General features: G+C 41.5%; 2 protein-coding genes across 2 annotated transcripts in view; both read right to left on the reverse strand.

Moving 5' to 3' along the window:
* Window positions 1-1,387: 1,387 nt before the first annotated feature.
* LOC104620834 (retinol dehydrogenase 7-like) lies at window positions 1,388-11,280 on the reverse strand. Its single transcript, XM_010287161.1, has 5 exons — window positions 11,244-11,280; window positions 5,857-6,174; window positions 3,914-4,172; window positions 2,479-2,642; window positions 1,388-1,638 (listed from the first exon to the last, which is right to left on the reverse strand). Exons 1-5 carry the CDS (start codon window positions 11,278-11,280, stop codon window positions 1,388-1,390), a joined length of 1,029 nt encoding a protein of 342 aa, XP_010285463.1.
* Window positions 11,281-15,064: 3,784 nt separating this feature from the next.
* The window catches only part of DHRS9 (dehydrogenase/reductase (SDR family) member 9), a 4,499-nt gene continuing 3,440 nt past the window's right edge, over window positions 15,065-16,123 (reverse strand). Inside the window, exon 4 of the mRNA XM_010287143.1 lies at window positions 15,065-15,291. Coding sequence (XP_010285445.1) covers window positions 15,065-15,291 — 227 coding nt within the window. The remainder of the gene's footprint in view (window positions 15,292-16,123) is intronic.

Here is a 16,123-nt window from a genome sequence, read left to right on the forward strand (position 1 = left end):
CTGATGATAAATTATACCATTAAGTTCTTTCACGCACATTCTCTTTACAGCTGTCAGACCAGATAGAGAGAACTATCTCTCTGCAGGTATTTGTCATGAAATGAAGTAAAATAAATTTATTCTTGAAGCCATTTGCCAGAGAACAGAACCTCAATGAAATACTTACAGGTTACTGAACACTTTTTACATTCTGTCCCTTTCTTGTGCATGTACAAACACACGCAGGCCCGCTCTCACACACACAGAGTGATGAAACTCCTTTTCTTACATTTGGAGTTCTGACCTGCACATGGTATTTTTGTAAGCTTAATTGAATTGCACATTAATGATTAATCACCAGCACAGCTCTTTAGCAAATAAAACCTTTAGCCTTTCAATTTTAATATCTCTAGGAACACCAGTTTGTGAGCCTCTGGCCAGCAGCTTAACAGATAGAAATAGTGTATAAGAAGCACAGTAACCTCAGCTAACATTTTGCTATTCCGAATTCACTCTTTGTACAGTTGAAATAATTTGCCGTAGCATATGCTAATGACCTGTTTTATCTATGAGTGAAATAATCATCCCCGTAACTTGCAAAGCACACTGAGGACAAAGGAAATGTGAATGCATAGTGTTTTTAATATTTTCGTCATAAACTATACTAATATTAGGAAGAAAGTTAAAATATTAAGTTTGGATACTCTGTTTGCATAGTAACAGAGTACAATGTAGTTTTGATTTTTCCTGTAATTGCATATCTGTAAAATAGCTTGTGTTTTATCTCTACACAGCAGAATAGTCAGGTGATTAGATGTGGTCAAATACTGCAATTGTAATTTCTGGAGTATGTTGCAATAGCTGGGCTTTGGTGTTACTTGATTTCATATCTTGTGTTCATAAGCTTGTGAAGTTTAGCAGCTCCTGAATATGACCATGAGCAAACCCCCGCATGAAATAGATGATTAAATCTGACTAAATACATTCTGTAAGGTACATGTATAAGATATATGTTCTGAAAGGCCACTGTTTTTGTTCAAGTCCACTAGCAGCCTATGTGTTGATGAAGTCTACTTTAAAAACTGATTCTTTTAGTGATTTTATTTTTCTTATTTAAATTTTTATTTATTGGGTAAATAGTATTAACCAGCTTTGTAGCTGAATATTTTATGAATGCAGATCCTATAGAGGTATCATTTCTGAGCATAAAAAATGACCTTCAAAAACATGCTGGATTTACAAGCTTATCTGCAATCTCAGAAATTCCAGGTAAGGAGGGGTGAGGGGTGGGGGGTGGAGAAAGTGTATTCTGAAAGGAATTTAAGCAGTCTAGCAACTGGTAAGGAAGCAGACGTCTGGTTTTGATAGAATTAATATTTATTTCTGCAGAGCCTATACTGTTTTAATACTAAATGTTAATTAGAACTCCAGGAACTGATCTCCCACTAGCTGCTGGAGCTGGAAACATCATATACAGCAGCATGTCAGATAAACAGCTTGGGGCATAGGAGAGAAACAGCCAAAAGAACTTTGCATCCCATCCAGCTCCGTATCGTGTCCTGGGGTACTTTGCTATCAGGGCATGTTCCATGCATTTTATGACCTTGGATATATCAGTGCCACACAGTCTTTTCACTGATGATCTTTGAGCCTTTAGATCTGCAAAGAAGAAAATAAACCTGAAAGCGTTTATATGCAACATTCTCTGCAAGAGGATTCTTTATATTCAGAGGTTTGTCTAGGGCTTCAGGCTTGTTTTAAACTACTGGCTCAAGTACTGACAGCAGTATAGCTACAGCAGAGCAGAGACCAGAAAGGCTGCAGGACACCCAAGAGTTGGTAAAGAGAAACCTCCCTGGCCCATGTTGTGAGCCAGGTGTTCCCTACAGTAAGTGCAGTGTGACACAGCACAAATTTTCAGCTATTAGCCATAATTTAGCATATGGTCATAGCAATTCATTTGCCCTGGGCATTCTACCTCTAAGTATGGAGGGACTAAGGATGGTAGCATGACATCATATGTCACCAACCTCATATGGGAACTAATAGCACAGGCCTCATCTAATGTACATCTAGTCCAGAACAATCAGCAATGGGTTCGTAATGAACGTTAACAAAGTCCAGCAAACATTCACAGAATCACAGATCGGTTGAGGTTGGAAGGGACTTCTGGTCCAACTCCTGCTGCTTAAGCTGGGTCACCTAGACCAGGTTGCCCAGGACCATGTCCAGACAGCTTTTGAATATCTCCAAGGATGGCAACTCCACAACCTCCCTAGGCAACCTGTGCCAGTGCTTGGTCATCCTCAAGGTGAAAATGTGTTTCCTGATGTTCAGCAGAAACATCCAGTGTTTCAGTGTGTGCCCATTGTCTCTGTTCCTGCCCCTGGGGGCCACTGAAAAGAGCCTGGCTCTGTTGTCTTCACAGCCTTGCTTCAGATATTTATATATGTTGATAATATCCCCCCCGAGCTTTCATACAGTCCTTTTTCTACTTACATTCAACAAAGTATTTTTCTCCATAGGAGTCCCTGATCTCAGGAGTCAGTCTGTTCCAAAGTCTTAAGAGGTATTTCTCAATGACATCTGAATCAACTACTCCCGTCATAAAGAAACCATGCTCAACAATGCTTACTTTCACTCCAAAATGCTGCATCTCTATCCTAGAAGATAAAAACAGCAATAACCATCCCTGACCACCCAGTAATGATATAACCATTAAACACTAGTAAGTTGAAAGTCTGTCATATAAGTGAATATTTGAGACTTTGATTCTTATCGTCAAATGTCAGAATAATTTTTAGATGTTTGAATTAGCCTCGTAGCAGTGTACCTGTCCTGTAAAAGCACAGCAGACAACTAACTCGAGGAGGGTGGGGGGGAACCAAAAACCAAAACAACCAGTATTAGGTAGATTCACAGCTTTTTGTGTGGTTTATGTTGGACCGATGCAACAAAGCAGCAGGCAGCTGCATCTTAGCCATGTATTATCAAACTAAAACTTTTGACTATTTCAAATACTGTTTCATTGTTTCAGCTTCCAGCAGGAACAGATTATTAAAGTGCCTGGGAAAAAGTAAAAGTTAGCAAAAATTTTCAATTGAATTAGAACTTTATTCTCCTTCATATGGTCAAGTGATTAAATGTTAGTGCGATAAAGGTTATTTTCTGGTAGTGTGGTTCCCTCTATGTAATTTTGAGTTGCAATGCAATTCCTTTGGGATGCAAATGGCCTCTTTATCTTGCTGGGCAGCTCAAGAGACTTGGGCAGTTAGTTACATTCCAAAGCGTGCAAAGGAAGGGACAAAGGGACCACTTGTACATTAGCCTCTGGTTTATAGTATATTCCTTGGGGCATATACTTTCTTTATATAAGCATTCATAATGGTTTGCAACGAACTTTCCTAGTCCTTGTGAAGACTTGACTCGCTGGGCTAGGCCCTAGCCTTCTCAAGACAGTACAACACAACTGGCTTCAGTAAGGGTGCTAAGCTTAATTTTCCGAAGTTATGAGTACCTTTGGTAACATGGTTGCTGCCTGGAATCACCCAGCTTGGATTGTCGTGGAGCATTAGAGCAAAATCAAGTGGGTTGTAAATGGGCAAGTACAACGAGGTACAACTTGCCCAGGAAACTCTGGGTTGTCTGACTACACTGTTGATTTATTTTCATGTACGCAATGGATTCACATGCTCAAAAGCTGCATGCTAGCCATTTGTCCAGGATATGAAAATTTTTCCCAGTGCAGTTTTCTGGTGCGTCTGTTCATAGTACTGGAGATTGAAATCCCAGTCAGGTGACCAACATCTTATTTTCTTTTCTGCCTTTAGGCAAGATGTCCAGAGAGAAAACGAGAGGAACAGCCATACAGTCACCTTCCTCAGGATATCTGGAATCTGTTCTTGGATTCATGCCTGAATTTCTAGCTACTCACCGTAAAGTGTCAGAGAAAGCTTCCATGCCCCATTTGGACAGGCTGTAGGCACCCCCTACAAAAGTCATAAGGCCTTTGGCATTAATTAGATTGACTACTCTTCCCTCAGCTTTTTTCAGGAGTGGCAGAAGCTTGAGCGTGATTTCAATCAATCCCAGAAGACTAACATCCAGCACTGAGTGGAAGTCTTCAATCCTCAGCCAGTCAGTGGGTGCTACAGGTGCTGTTCCTTCAGCATTGGTCACCAAGCCAAAAAGCCCTAAGAAGATTACAAAACCATTTATTTCTGTATGTGGCAACATTTTATCCTAGAGTTTCCTATATATCATTGGGAACCAAGCACACAGTCTGCAAAAACTTCAGTGAGATGAATACAATTGTCTGGGATTTGCTTGTAAGATCTACTCCATACCTCCAGCAAAATTTGCTGAAGGCCTTAGGCCATGACTCTAGAAGAGCATGGGTAAAGTATTAAAGGAAAACTATTTTTGTTAGAGATATAGGCCACCATACTGGGCTTTATTATACATATCTGCTCAATTATGTGAATGTTTGATATGTCAAGTATGCGTATGCTCAAGTGCTCCTAATATGCACTTGCATTCTTGTGAAAATCAAATAGCCTACATAAAAGTGGAGAGACTGATATTTCTGGATTGGGGTCTAAAGGTCTGAACTAGACGTGTGGCATTAGTCAATGCTTCTAAAAATATTAGCTTAACCCTGTGTATTGATAATACTGCTTTACTACCTTATAAATTACTTGAGGAATTTAGATAAATAGTGACGCTTCCAAGAGTTTGCTGAGGACAGCCTGTGCCTGAAGGGAGAGGCTGAAAGTCCAGCACTCAGCCTCCATAAAGAGTTTCTCAGACTGAGGTGACAGCGTTAGCAGTGGCTACCCCGACCAAGAACGTGCGGCTTTCCACAAGCTGGAAGCAGGGGCCTGCTGGAGGAGGTGAGTGCTAATATTTATGTTGTCTTTGCCCTCAATCACTACATTCTAGAATGGTCTGGAACTGTCATCATGAGGCCAACAGTGTTTTACAAGCTTTGAGGAGAAAGTCCTACTGGTGGAAGATACATGTTTTAGCTAGTTAATTAATTAACAAGCCTATTGAATACTTGGTATAACTGTGTGTTACAGCTGGTAGTTGCAGTGCTGTGATCCCTTCTGGCAGCCCTTAACAAGATCTAGTCTGAACTATTGGTGCTGAAAAAACCCATGTATTGCCACAGTTGAATATATTTACTACGCAGATCACCCTTTGCCAAAACCAACACTTAAATCTTGTTTTTTAACTCACTCATTGATATCCAAGGACAAACTCTTACTCTATTCAGACAAGTGCTTAGAGGTAGCAGTAGTGATAACTTTAGTGGGAGCTACCTATGTAACAACTCTAAGAAAACTAGCTGAAAGGGCAAATGTTTAACTGTTACAGTCAGTGCAATTGTTGTGTGCATTGCAAAAGCTGGACTTAGCCATGAAAAAACACTCTTCTCCTTACTAGATGACGGCTGAAGAAGCCCTGCACCAGAACTTCTTTCTTCATACATCCACCATTCTTCACATATTAAATTAGGTGGGCTGGTTTTATTGTCAGGAAAGTTATTTTTGGTACCAGTTAGCACCTTTCCCCCACTGAGATTCTTCAACTGCACCAAAGAGAGTCTGGAAAATGCACCAGGGAATTATCTGGTTTTAACAGACTGAGGAACTAGATTTTTAGGTACCCTGTTGGTGAAAGCGAGGGGAAGCCCAAAAGTATTGCTGGAGAGAATCTCTCTGAACTGAGAAATGAGAGAACTGAAGAGTCAATGCATTTCATCAGTAAGATGCAAAATGCTTCTGTGGAGAGTGGAGAGGCACCAGAACTTTTAGCTAGACCAGATTTGGTTATATTGAATAATTTTTCTGGGAAATTACCTTGCCACTTAACCCTTGCCAGCTGTCTCTTTGGTCACAAACACCACAGCCCTGGAAATGCTGTTGGAGTCAGCTAAGTTCAGGGTCACTGTCTTCAGTGAGAGTGAGGAGCAGGACTGTAGCTCTTGGCCTCCTTTTTCTGTGGCACATGCAGCAATGACACAAAACCCCCTTTTGTCAAGCCATTTAGCCAGTGAGTTTCCAAGTTCAGTGTCACAGCCTGTTATGAAGACATGCTTTCCACTCAGTTTTCTCACTCTGTGACTGTCTCTGATGAGCCAGTAAATGATAAGAGAAAGTATGGAAGCCAAAATTGCTATGTGCAGCAAGTCTGAAAGTGAGAGCTACAAGCAAATAAGTTAATGATCTAGAAATACAATGAAGCAAGTATGATCAGCCAACCCCCCCCAGCTTCCTCAGACACAATTCTTGTAAGGGGCTTTGTTTCTGGTTGCAGCCCTTCCAGCTCACTATAAGTTAGAGGAGAAGCTTTGGGGTGGAAGCTTTGTCACAATGTGGTCAGGATCTATGAATAATACGTGCCTTGGCAAAACCTTCCCTATTCTCTTTTTGAATAGATTTCCACTGTTTTCAAGCTTTGCTGACCAATCTTTTTAATCAGCCCTGTCTTTTTAGGATGTTTCAGACTGAAAAGAATGACTGGGTCAGTTCTCACAATAGTGTCTGTGTTTTTTTGTGGACAGTGGTGATTATTTGTGCTAACACTGAGGAGAGGAATTCCTCTGGGAAGAAGGACGATTCTCTTTGACTGCCTGTATGATGCCACCCAGGCTGCTCTTCGAATCTGTAGCACAGAAGAGTGACCCCAAGAACAACCAGAAAATCTTAAGCTGTAGTGGTGGGTCTGATGATTAATTTGTTGTGTGGCTCATGTTGCGTGATGGTCAGTGATTGTCTCTCTGCCCCTTAGACAAGGCAGACTTTGGGGCAGTGCCTGATTCTTCTGTCTCCTTCCTCATTGCCTGTTTATCACTGATACGCAGCACAGTAGAATGTATTATATAGGAAGTGTGTTTGTATGAAGAAATGGGGAAATGCATGGAGATGTTGCCCTTAAAAAAAAAAAAAAAAAGGCACTGAAAACACAAAGTTTCTTAACTCTGGTGGGGAGGATGCTGCTTGCTTATTAAAAAAATTTTTGATAAATATAAAATACAATTCTTGCCATCCAAAATCTTAATGATTTTTTTACTGGTTTTCTATTTGTATTTTTGGTTTGTGCAAGAATTAAACTAAAATAATTCATTAAACCCAATATTTATGGAAAGGCTGATAAGCATTTTCTAGACATCCTGTTAAAGAGAAACTTTTTTACAGATGCTAAGCAGTCACCTAGGTTCTAGTTACCTACATATGTATAGAGTGCAAACATCTGTCCTTTAAAATGTGATTGTATTCAAAGAATGAAGTGATACTTTAAAAAAAAAAAAGGGAGTTTGTGATTATTTTTAGATCCCAAAAGTACTCAAAAAGGAAGGGGTCTTTCTTCTCTAACTCATAGCTGTCCGAAGTTAAGCATTCATTTGGCTGATTTTTGTGTAACATCCTTGCTTCCTTAAGATGTGAGTATTAAAGGAAGCCCAATGTATTAGGCCTGGTTACTAGACCCCATCTGGTGTTCTTGTTCCTACTGAGTTCATGGGGTGATTTGGATTTATTTATAAGATTGCCCCTTCAAGACAACCCCTCTGACCCAGAGGCATTTGATAGGTCTTCCACAATCACCGTAGTTGACTTCTATACATTCAAGGTTCTCCTTAACATAGAGCGCAACTCCTCCTCCTCTTCTTCCCTGCCTGTCTTTATGAAACAGCCTGTAGCCATCCGTTGCGATCCTCTAGTCATGTGAGTTGTCTCACCGTGTTTCAGTTATGATATGTGATATCATAACTTTCTGACTGGGCATGGAGCTCCAGTTCTTCATGTTTGTTCTCCAGGCTCCATGCATTGGTACACATACACCTGAGGTGGTTGGTCTTCTGGTTCTTATCTTGGGCGGCAGCCAAGGAACACTTGTTGCTGCTCTGGTTGGCCTGGTCTCTCTTTAAATTATTAAATCAGTTATATAGCTAAGTGATAACAAGTGACAACATTCCTTGCCACTTAATGATCTTATTTTACATAGCTGGGTGCCTCAGTAGGCATCATTATGGACTTCTGAGCTACTGGTTAATGTTTCCTGGTTTTAAAACACTAAGCAAATACATACAGGTAATAGTTTTCTTCTCCTTCCACTGCAATCTACAGGGAGGATCGCACTGAATTTTTGGGCTGTTAGATTGGTCCCTGGGCTACACTGGTTATTTTAGCAATGCATCTCACTGCTGTTTTGAGGCTTATGTAATTGGCCCCCTAGTTCAGGTACTTCACTTAGATACTTGGCTTTTTTGCTGTGAATGTCCCTGTTAAGTCTGACAAGGATTGCAGTGTTCCTGAATGTGTGCACTTTGGAATCATCTTTGTAATGTTTCACTGAGTTGGTGACATTTGTTTTCTGAGAGGACTTAGAGAGTGTGCTCTGACAAAGTGCCATTAAAACTGTGTGAAAGAGCTCAGGCTAATTCAAGCTTCTGTGCTGTAAAATAAAGTCTGAAAACAGGATGATGCAGCAGCTGATCATAGATACCCCTAGTCCATTTGCAATGACATGCCAGGCAAGGACATTTCCTTTGACTGCTGATTTAGAATTTGGAGCTGAGCTAGACACAGAGAGAGAGGAGTTGCTAACACCAGGCTCTTGTAACCCCAAGCCGATAAATCTCAGCAAGCAAGTGCTGTGGTATATCATTTTAGGACTCAATTCACCTTTTTCCCAATACGACATTAAATGAAATAATTAGGGATTTGGGGAAAAGATTAACCTAATTGGAAACAGGAGCTGTAAATCTTACCTTCTTTCCCTGGCTGTGCTGTAGGGAGGAAGCAGTGGGCAGTGAGCTTGCACTACTGGAAAGCAGGTTAAATTTGAAACTAGGCTCTGTGGGTAAGTCCTGGAGTGTCTGGCCAGGATGCCTACTTGGCTCCTGTAAGAGAAGCACCTGGCACTGCTCTGGGTAGCGTTAGTCTCTGTGTTTAGGTAGCAATAATTGGCACAGAAGAGCTATAAGACAAGGGGCTGTAGGGGTGACAGCTAAAAGGGCAGTGCTGTGTGGAGCCTCCACTGTTCCTCTCTCCCCTATAGGCCCTGGACCAGTGATCCTAAACCTGTAATCCCTAACTGCCTGGTTCTCCCTGAGTAACAGTGTTCCTTCTCCGGTAACACATAGACATTTGGTGCTGAGCACCATAGTGGGTTTTGGTCTGCTGGAGCCTTCTGCCAGTATTTATTCTACTAGATGATGTCATTGCTGCTGGAAGGAGTCTGGGGTCAGAATCAAAGGAAATAGTCTCAGTTAAAGTTTTTTTCCAAGAAAATTGTCTAGTTCTGTGAATGTGTGATGTTATGCAAAATATTTCTTGTTTGATAATTGTGGAGAACTAAAAAAGCCACTTGTCTTCCAAGGTCGTATTGATTTTGAAATAGCTGCCTGGAGTGGCAAAGAGTGTGTTTCCAGAGAAAATGTCAGCATGATATTTCAAGAGTATCAATATATCTTCATAAATATTGAATTCTGATCTAATGTAGCCAGTAAATAGCTAAAGGCAAATTCTACTTTCCATTAAAACTTTGATATTTGCCTGGCAAATTGAGAACTCCTGGGTTAGAGCTTGGCTTCTTATGCCTAGACAAGTGCCATTATAAAAGCAATTGATTTTAGAGAAAAGCAGCATGACTACACCAAGAGCCCTTTTAAGATCCTTGGATGACTGCAAAACACAGCATCCCTCTGCTTCTTTGCACTAAAAACTGAAGCACATAGACCATGTTGAGGGGGGGTGTTACTGTTTTACTCCCACAGCAAGTTTGCTCTGTTAGTCATGTGAAAGAACCTCAGGTTGGGGTGAGTTTTGGGGTTGGGGTGAGTTTTGGTGTCCGTGTGTGCTTTGGATTCCGTCATCTGCCACTGTGCTGGCAGTGCAAACCTCCATAAGTCAGTACTCTGCAAAGGGTTAGAGTGACCTGCCAGGCATGCTGAGGAAGAGCTGCCAAGGGGGAATTTAGGGACTGGGCTGCTTCAGAAAAAGCACTTATGTGGAAGGTTTAGATGTATTGGACAACACTCTGACAGATCACCCAACAGCTCTCCAGGGTCTAGGAAGTACAAACTTTAATAATCAGTCATCCTGCCAGAGCTACAAAACCCCTGGCCTTCAGTTAACAAATGGAGCAAATAATGCTGGCACAAACACATCACATCTCCCACTCTTACGTGAGCTATTCCTGCACATGCAGGTCTTTGCACTTTTGTTTCATGGAAAAGGAGTGCTTTTTCATATGCTGTGTAAAAGTGTCAGTGTGATAATTCAGGTTATTTGGGGGTCAACAGATAACTTAAGATCTTCATTGATACATCACCTTAAAAGAAATGCATCTCCAAACTTTCCTACTCAGCATCTTGCAGGGAGACAAATGTAGTCTGGTACAATGGAGGCTGATTTCTCGGCATGATTATATCTTTCCTTGTATGGTGTGCACTTCGGATTTTTACCACAGCATCAGGAAAAGACCCAGGAAAATATAACCATGTAAACTCTTAGGCAACTGACCCAGTAATTCAAAATAAAGGAGTAGAGAAAGATTCCAGAATTTGGGAAGAACATTTCTGAGTTAGCATTTTATTCAGACCCTGTAGGTGCTTAGATAAGCAACAGTTGTTAAAATCACTCTAGAAAGGAAGGGACTGCATGTTCTCTTGTCTGTGCACTCAAAAACAAGTGCTTAATCTGTTCTCTTAGCTATTCTGCAAATACATGTAATGGGTACTGCTCACTATAACAATAGACATGAGTTCTGGTTTTGTGCCAGTACTTACATTCTGGGGAGACATCTGCAAGCTCAGTCTATACCTCCAGGTGCTCACGAGTTGCCGTCACCAGTTATTTCCAGTGTCAGAACATAGAAACTGCCCAAGTCAAACTCATAAGCTTGTACACCAAGACCCGCATGGTGATAATTTCCAGAAAATTCTCACAGTAAATTCCATGTCTGGTGGTCCTTTCTGATTGCTGTACACTGGCTGACAAGCACAGCCCCTCTCTCTGCTGTTGATAATGACTTGTCCTGTGATGCTTCTACCTTAGGGACTTAGTTGGTATTATTCTTCTGCATATGCTCCATGCCTGCCTATCCTATATTGTATAAGCATTGCTGCCTATATATAGTAATCTACAGAGCCTTGGGGACTGTCAAGACTCATTAGGGAGATCTAATCTACTCGGCTCAGAAGGACTGATCTGTGTTTCTTCTTGAAACCAGTAGGAGTCTTTCCATTGATTTACCAGGTCTTGGTTCAAGTCTCCCCCTTTTCTTCTGCATGTGAGCGAGTTGTTATTGACATGACGTAATCTTTTAAGAAACATCCTTCTGTGTGAAAACTTTCAGGGATTATTTTTTCTAGTCTAGGGGCAGCTTTTTGGTACTAGAAAGAAATCAATTGCCTGAGTAACTAAGCAATGTTTTTCAAATACAACTCAAATTCTACAAACTGTGCAAACAGAAGCTCTACAGTATGCATGGGAAAAGACTCCTAACATATGACTGCTAGGCTGCTTGTTTGCTACTTGGCCCAGAGTCTGCTGGGTGCTTCTGATTCAGCTCTAAGTGCTATTGCGTAAACATGTAAGCAGAAGTCCCTTTCCCCACTCTTCACGCCTCCCCATTCACAGCGCCATGCAGTACAGGATGCTGCAGGAAGTGAGGAGACTTGGGCAAAGACCTTTCTCAACACCAGAATGATTGAATAAGCTTTTTATGAAAATTGATTTGAAAATAACTGAATGGGAAGGAAATTAAAACTGGGGAAATCAAACAGCGTGGTAGGATGGAGCTGGAAGTGATCTGTCCCCATTCAGTTGAGTGGACCATGGCAATGGCAGCCTGTCCCAGGCTGGCTGGTGACCCCTCCAGGCTGCTCCCTGCCAGGAGCTGCAGAGTTGTTAGTTCATCCTCTGCTTGGTGGGCAGCTGTTTCCCCTCCAGTTTCTATCCCTGCTCATTTTGGCTCAGGCTGGGAAATTCTTGCTGCTTTTGTCACTGCCACACCAGCCTGAGCTGTGGTGTTGGTTATTAGTGCACTTTCAGCACTCTCAGGGCAGTCAGGGGATGTGTGCAGCTTGCTGGAGACTTGGGAATCAACAGGTGGCTGGCAGAGATTTCCTCTCCAGCACAAGCCTGGCAGATGTGCCTGCTGGGTCTGCCTAGTCCTGTCTGGCCTGATTCCAATGACAGGCTTTACAGCATGGTTGAAATGACCACAAAACAGTACTCCACCGGCAGGCAAAGCCTATTGCAGGGGAATATTTCTCCAGCAGTGTCAGGTCAGCAAGCTATTGTAGGTAGCAATCCTTTGCCACACAAAGGTAGGAGAGAAAAACATAAAAGGAGTTTCTCTACTGATGATTTTTTTTTTCCACTTGAGCTGTAGAAAATAATTTCAGAAAGCTGAATAGATCCTGCTTAGCACCTCGGAAAGCATCAAAATGAGGAATTTTTCCATTAAGTTCCCTTTCTCACAGAGGATCCCCCGATGTGCTCAGAGCACAGCATGTGAGGGAGCTTAACAGAAGAGAAACCACATAAGCAAAATGTGAAGCTTTCCATTAGAGAGCTTGGCATGAGACAGTGTTTCCTCTGCAGAACGCAGCACTTGACTCTGATTTCCCATTGACTCCTGAGGTGTATTTCATAATGAAATCCCAGACTCCTAGAAAGGATGTGGAAAAATAATCTTCCTTGAAGCATAACCTTGGGGAAGGAAATTTGGTTCTCCAGTGAAAGGCAAGAAGCTAACATTATTCCTGAGGTTTTGAAGCGCAGCTTTGTGTGCTGGCTCTAACAAGCTAACCAAAGCCAGCTGCAGTCCCCCAGGATGTGCTGACCTTGTGGGAGTCATGGGTTTTCTCCTGAACAAGTCCCTTCTTGAATATTTAGACATACATCCCTAAAAATATATGTCTAAATATTCACCCGCCCCATACAGCCTTGTGAGGAAGACAGGTTTTGATAGCCATAGCAGAGTACACTGTGATTTGCTCATTTCCAGAAGTCACTGGCTTTTGTTGCGGGCATTTGAATATGTGAGGCATCTGGTTCCAGGAGAGAAAATACCAGCAGAATTGGGCCTTCCATACAGTGAGAAGTAATACTTTGAGCAGCTGATATTTTTCCTGCATTTCTAATTTAAATATTTACAGCTAGAGTGCCCTGTCCCAAATTCTGTTTGTATTTTCTTTGAAATGTTAACCTTTGCAGTGCTAAGGTCTCACAGTAGCTGACAGTATACTTGTGGTCTGACAGGGACTGAATTAAACCAGCCAAGGTGTAATTTCTAAAGATACAGATCAGAGTAGGAGGTGTCATTTCATACTATCTTTGTTTCCCTAATCACTTCTGGCGAAGTAATCTTGGTGGGGAAAAAAACCCTCAAGCTTTAGCTTCTAGAAGGGCTCTGTGTGAAATGACACTAGGGCTGTCTGCTAAGTTCAGAGGACAAGATTCACATCCCTACAGCCCAATGCTGCCTGCTCTGCAGGAGCCAAGAATTTCACTGACTGAGATGGACCGATTTCGTTCCTGGAAAGCTAACAGCTCATGCAGATTGGGACAGGGAAGCTACTAGCTCACCAGACAGCCTCACAGCATCCTTTGGATTAAATGTTAAATAAAGAAAACTTTGGTTTCTGTCACTTGTATTGACAGAAGCTTGGTTTTAAAATAAAATCTACTACAGCAAGGCCATCAATAAGAATAGCCAGTTGAGAGGTATTCACCTCAAACCTGCTCCAGAAGGAATAACTTTTTCAGATAACTGAGATATAAATCAAATGACCCCACTAAAGCCTAACCATAAGCTGCACTTAGAAAAGTAGAATTGATGTTTTGCAAGCGCTGTAGAAACCAAATTGAAAACCAGCAGTATTTGGACTGCTAACTTGCTCTTTAGCCCGATCATGTCACAGCAAATTCACCAGCATGAGGAAAGCATTTGTTTCATCGCTGAGTAGTTTCCATGGCAGTGGGAAATGGCTTCCTGAGCAACGTGCAGTTACAGACTCGACATGGGGTTACTGCAGTTCTCAAGCACTTTGCCGTGATTAATTCCAGTGGAGCTGGGTCTTAACAGGCACTTGTGTCAGGAATTGAACAAGGGCAGCACCTCTCCACAGGGATTACTCAGCATCTCACAAAACACAGGACTGTTATTTTTATGCCAAGAAATAGCTCCTAGACTTGAAGTCTTGCAACCTCAGAATTTTTTTTTTTTCCATTTAAAAAACCCACAACTTAGCTCTTCACTACCTCAATTGCAGGTATTGGACCCCTGTAATTGGATCCACAGTGTATGTTTGTAGCTATGGATCCTTTACAACAGAGAGGTAGAGCTGGAGTTTGGACATCCTCAAGATTTAGCATGCTGACCAGGAAAATGCTTCACCTAAGCCTTGCAAAGTCCTGTGGGTAGGAAGGGGTGTGGATCCCAACCAGCTCAATGACCTGTGTACTTTATTTTGTACCAATTAAGACTGTACCAAGGAAAGGCAACCACATTTTCCTTGGCCTCAAAACTGAATAGGGTTGACTGCTAAAGAAAGCAATATCAGGAAGAGGATTTTCTGCCCGCCTTCTTAGTTTATATTGCAAGAGTTCACTTCTCCCAGAGGAAGGCCCTGTTTCCATTCCCTCCTCTGCCCAAGATGACCAAACTCTTCCTGCTGTAGGGACTTTAAGTCCTTTAGGACTTTTTTAGTCCTTTAAGGCTTTAAGCCACATTCCCTATTTTCCTGGGATATTTTCATATTATGGACCTTTGTGAAAACTGAAGCCTTGAAGGGTTCTCAAACTGAGCACCTTAAAGGTGAAGGACGTGAAAAATCACATTCAATTCTGAAAGTTTAATAGTTCCTTTGTTCTTTATGGTTTATATGTTAAAAATTAAGTAATGCAATTTTTTTTAATAGTAGCAGAAATTGGAGAAATAGATATATTTCTTACATTTATAGGGAACGCGTGTGTATTTAATCTGTAGTTTGTATCATGCTGATATAAGAGACGGATCTTACAGAATCAGCCTTGTCAATGATGGGGGATATATTGGCAAATAGTTACTTTGCATGGGAAACTGCAAGCTCTACTCTGTTCCGCAGCAGTAGAAAGTCCTGTATAACTGCTGGCATTTTGGAGAGGGGACTCCAGAACAACTTAGCATCCTGCCCAACAACATAATGGGCACGTGGATGGAGGCTTGTTAGGGCATGCTCCATGCACTGAACAACTGGTGAAATGTCCTTGTTAAGACAGATCTTGGACAGCTTTTGTTTCTTTGCTGCATCTGTAAAGCTCAAGAAAAGAAGAGCATTTAGTGACAGACAGGCAAGGTGACTTTTAACTCTTCCCCCCACACTGATCTGTGCAATTTCACTAAGGAATTGGTATTTCTTGTTTCTCACACAAAAGAATTTCTAGCAGTTTCTGAGGACTTGAGTCCCCATCCATAATAACCTTATGATATAGTTGGCCCCAAGAACAGTCTAATTACCCTTAATTGTGGAACAGTTATGGCAAAACCAGGCCTGTATGGTCTGAGGACAGGCAATCAGCATTGGCAGTAGCTCAGAATAAGCATATCTATATAAGAGGCACAGGGAAACAGAAATGCTGGAGTTGTAAATGAGTCTCTTGCAATAAGGAAATTGCTTTGTGGGACGTTGTGAAACACAATTGTAAAGAAGAAATTTGAGGGACAAGAAAGTCCAAGGATCAAAAGACAAGCAGCCCCTGTTCAAGCAGGCTTAGCAAGTGTCTGTCAGACAGGTCTTGAATGGCTTAATCACCACTGGGGCTAGTAGAAGCAATGGGAATTGATCCCTGTTTGATTACTAAATAAATAAATAATAATGACAGAACAACACATTGAGCACATTGATTACATCATCAGATAAAAGTTTTTCTGTTTGGGAGTTTACTCAAAAGCTTCTTGGCAACATGAATAATTAATCTTTAACTGAGCTCTGTATAAAACTTCCCAGAACAAGTCTTTTGTGCAGATAGTCATATTGTGATGCAGAAACATTTGAAGAGTAACTTTTCACATCACAGTCTTTCCAGAAAGTCAGAATGATTGGAAGATATAATTCTACTTTTGCAAGGCTTTCTCAGCAGGA

The sequence above is a fragment of the Phaethon lepturus genome, unplaced genomic scaffold, assembly GCF_000687285.1.
Source record: "Phaethon lepturus isolate BGI_N335 unplaced genomic scaffold, ASM68728v1 scaffold5400, whole genome shotgun sequence".
Lineage (NCBI taxonomy): Eukaryota > Metazoa > Chordata > Aves > Phaethontiformes > Phaethontidae > Phaethon > Phaethon lepturus.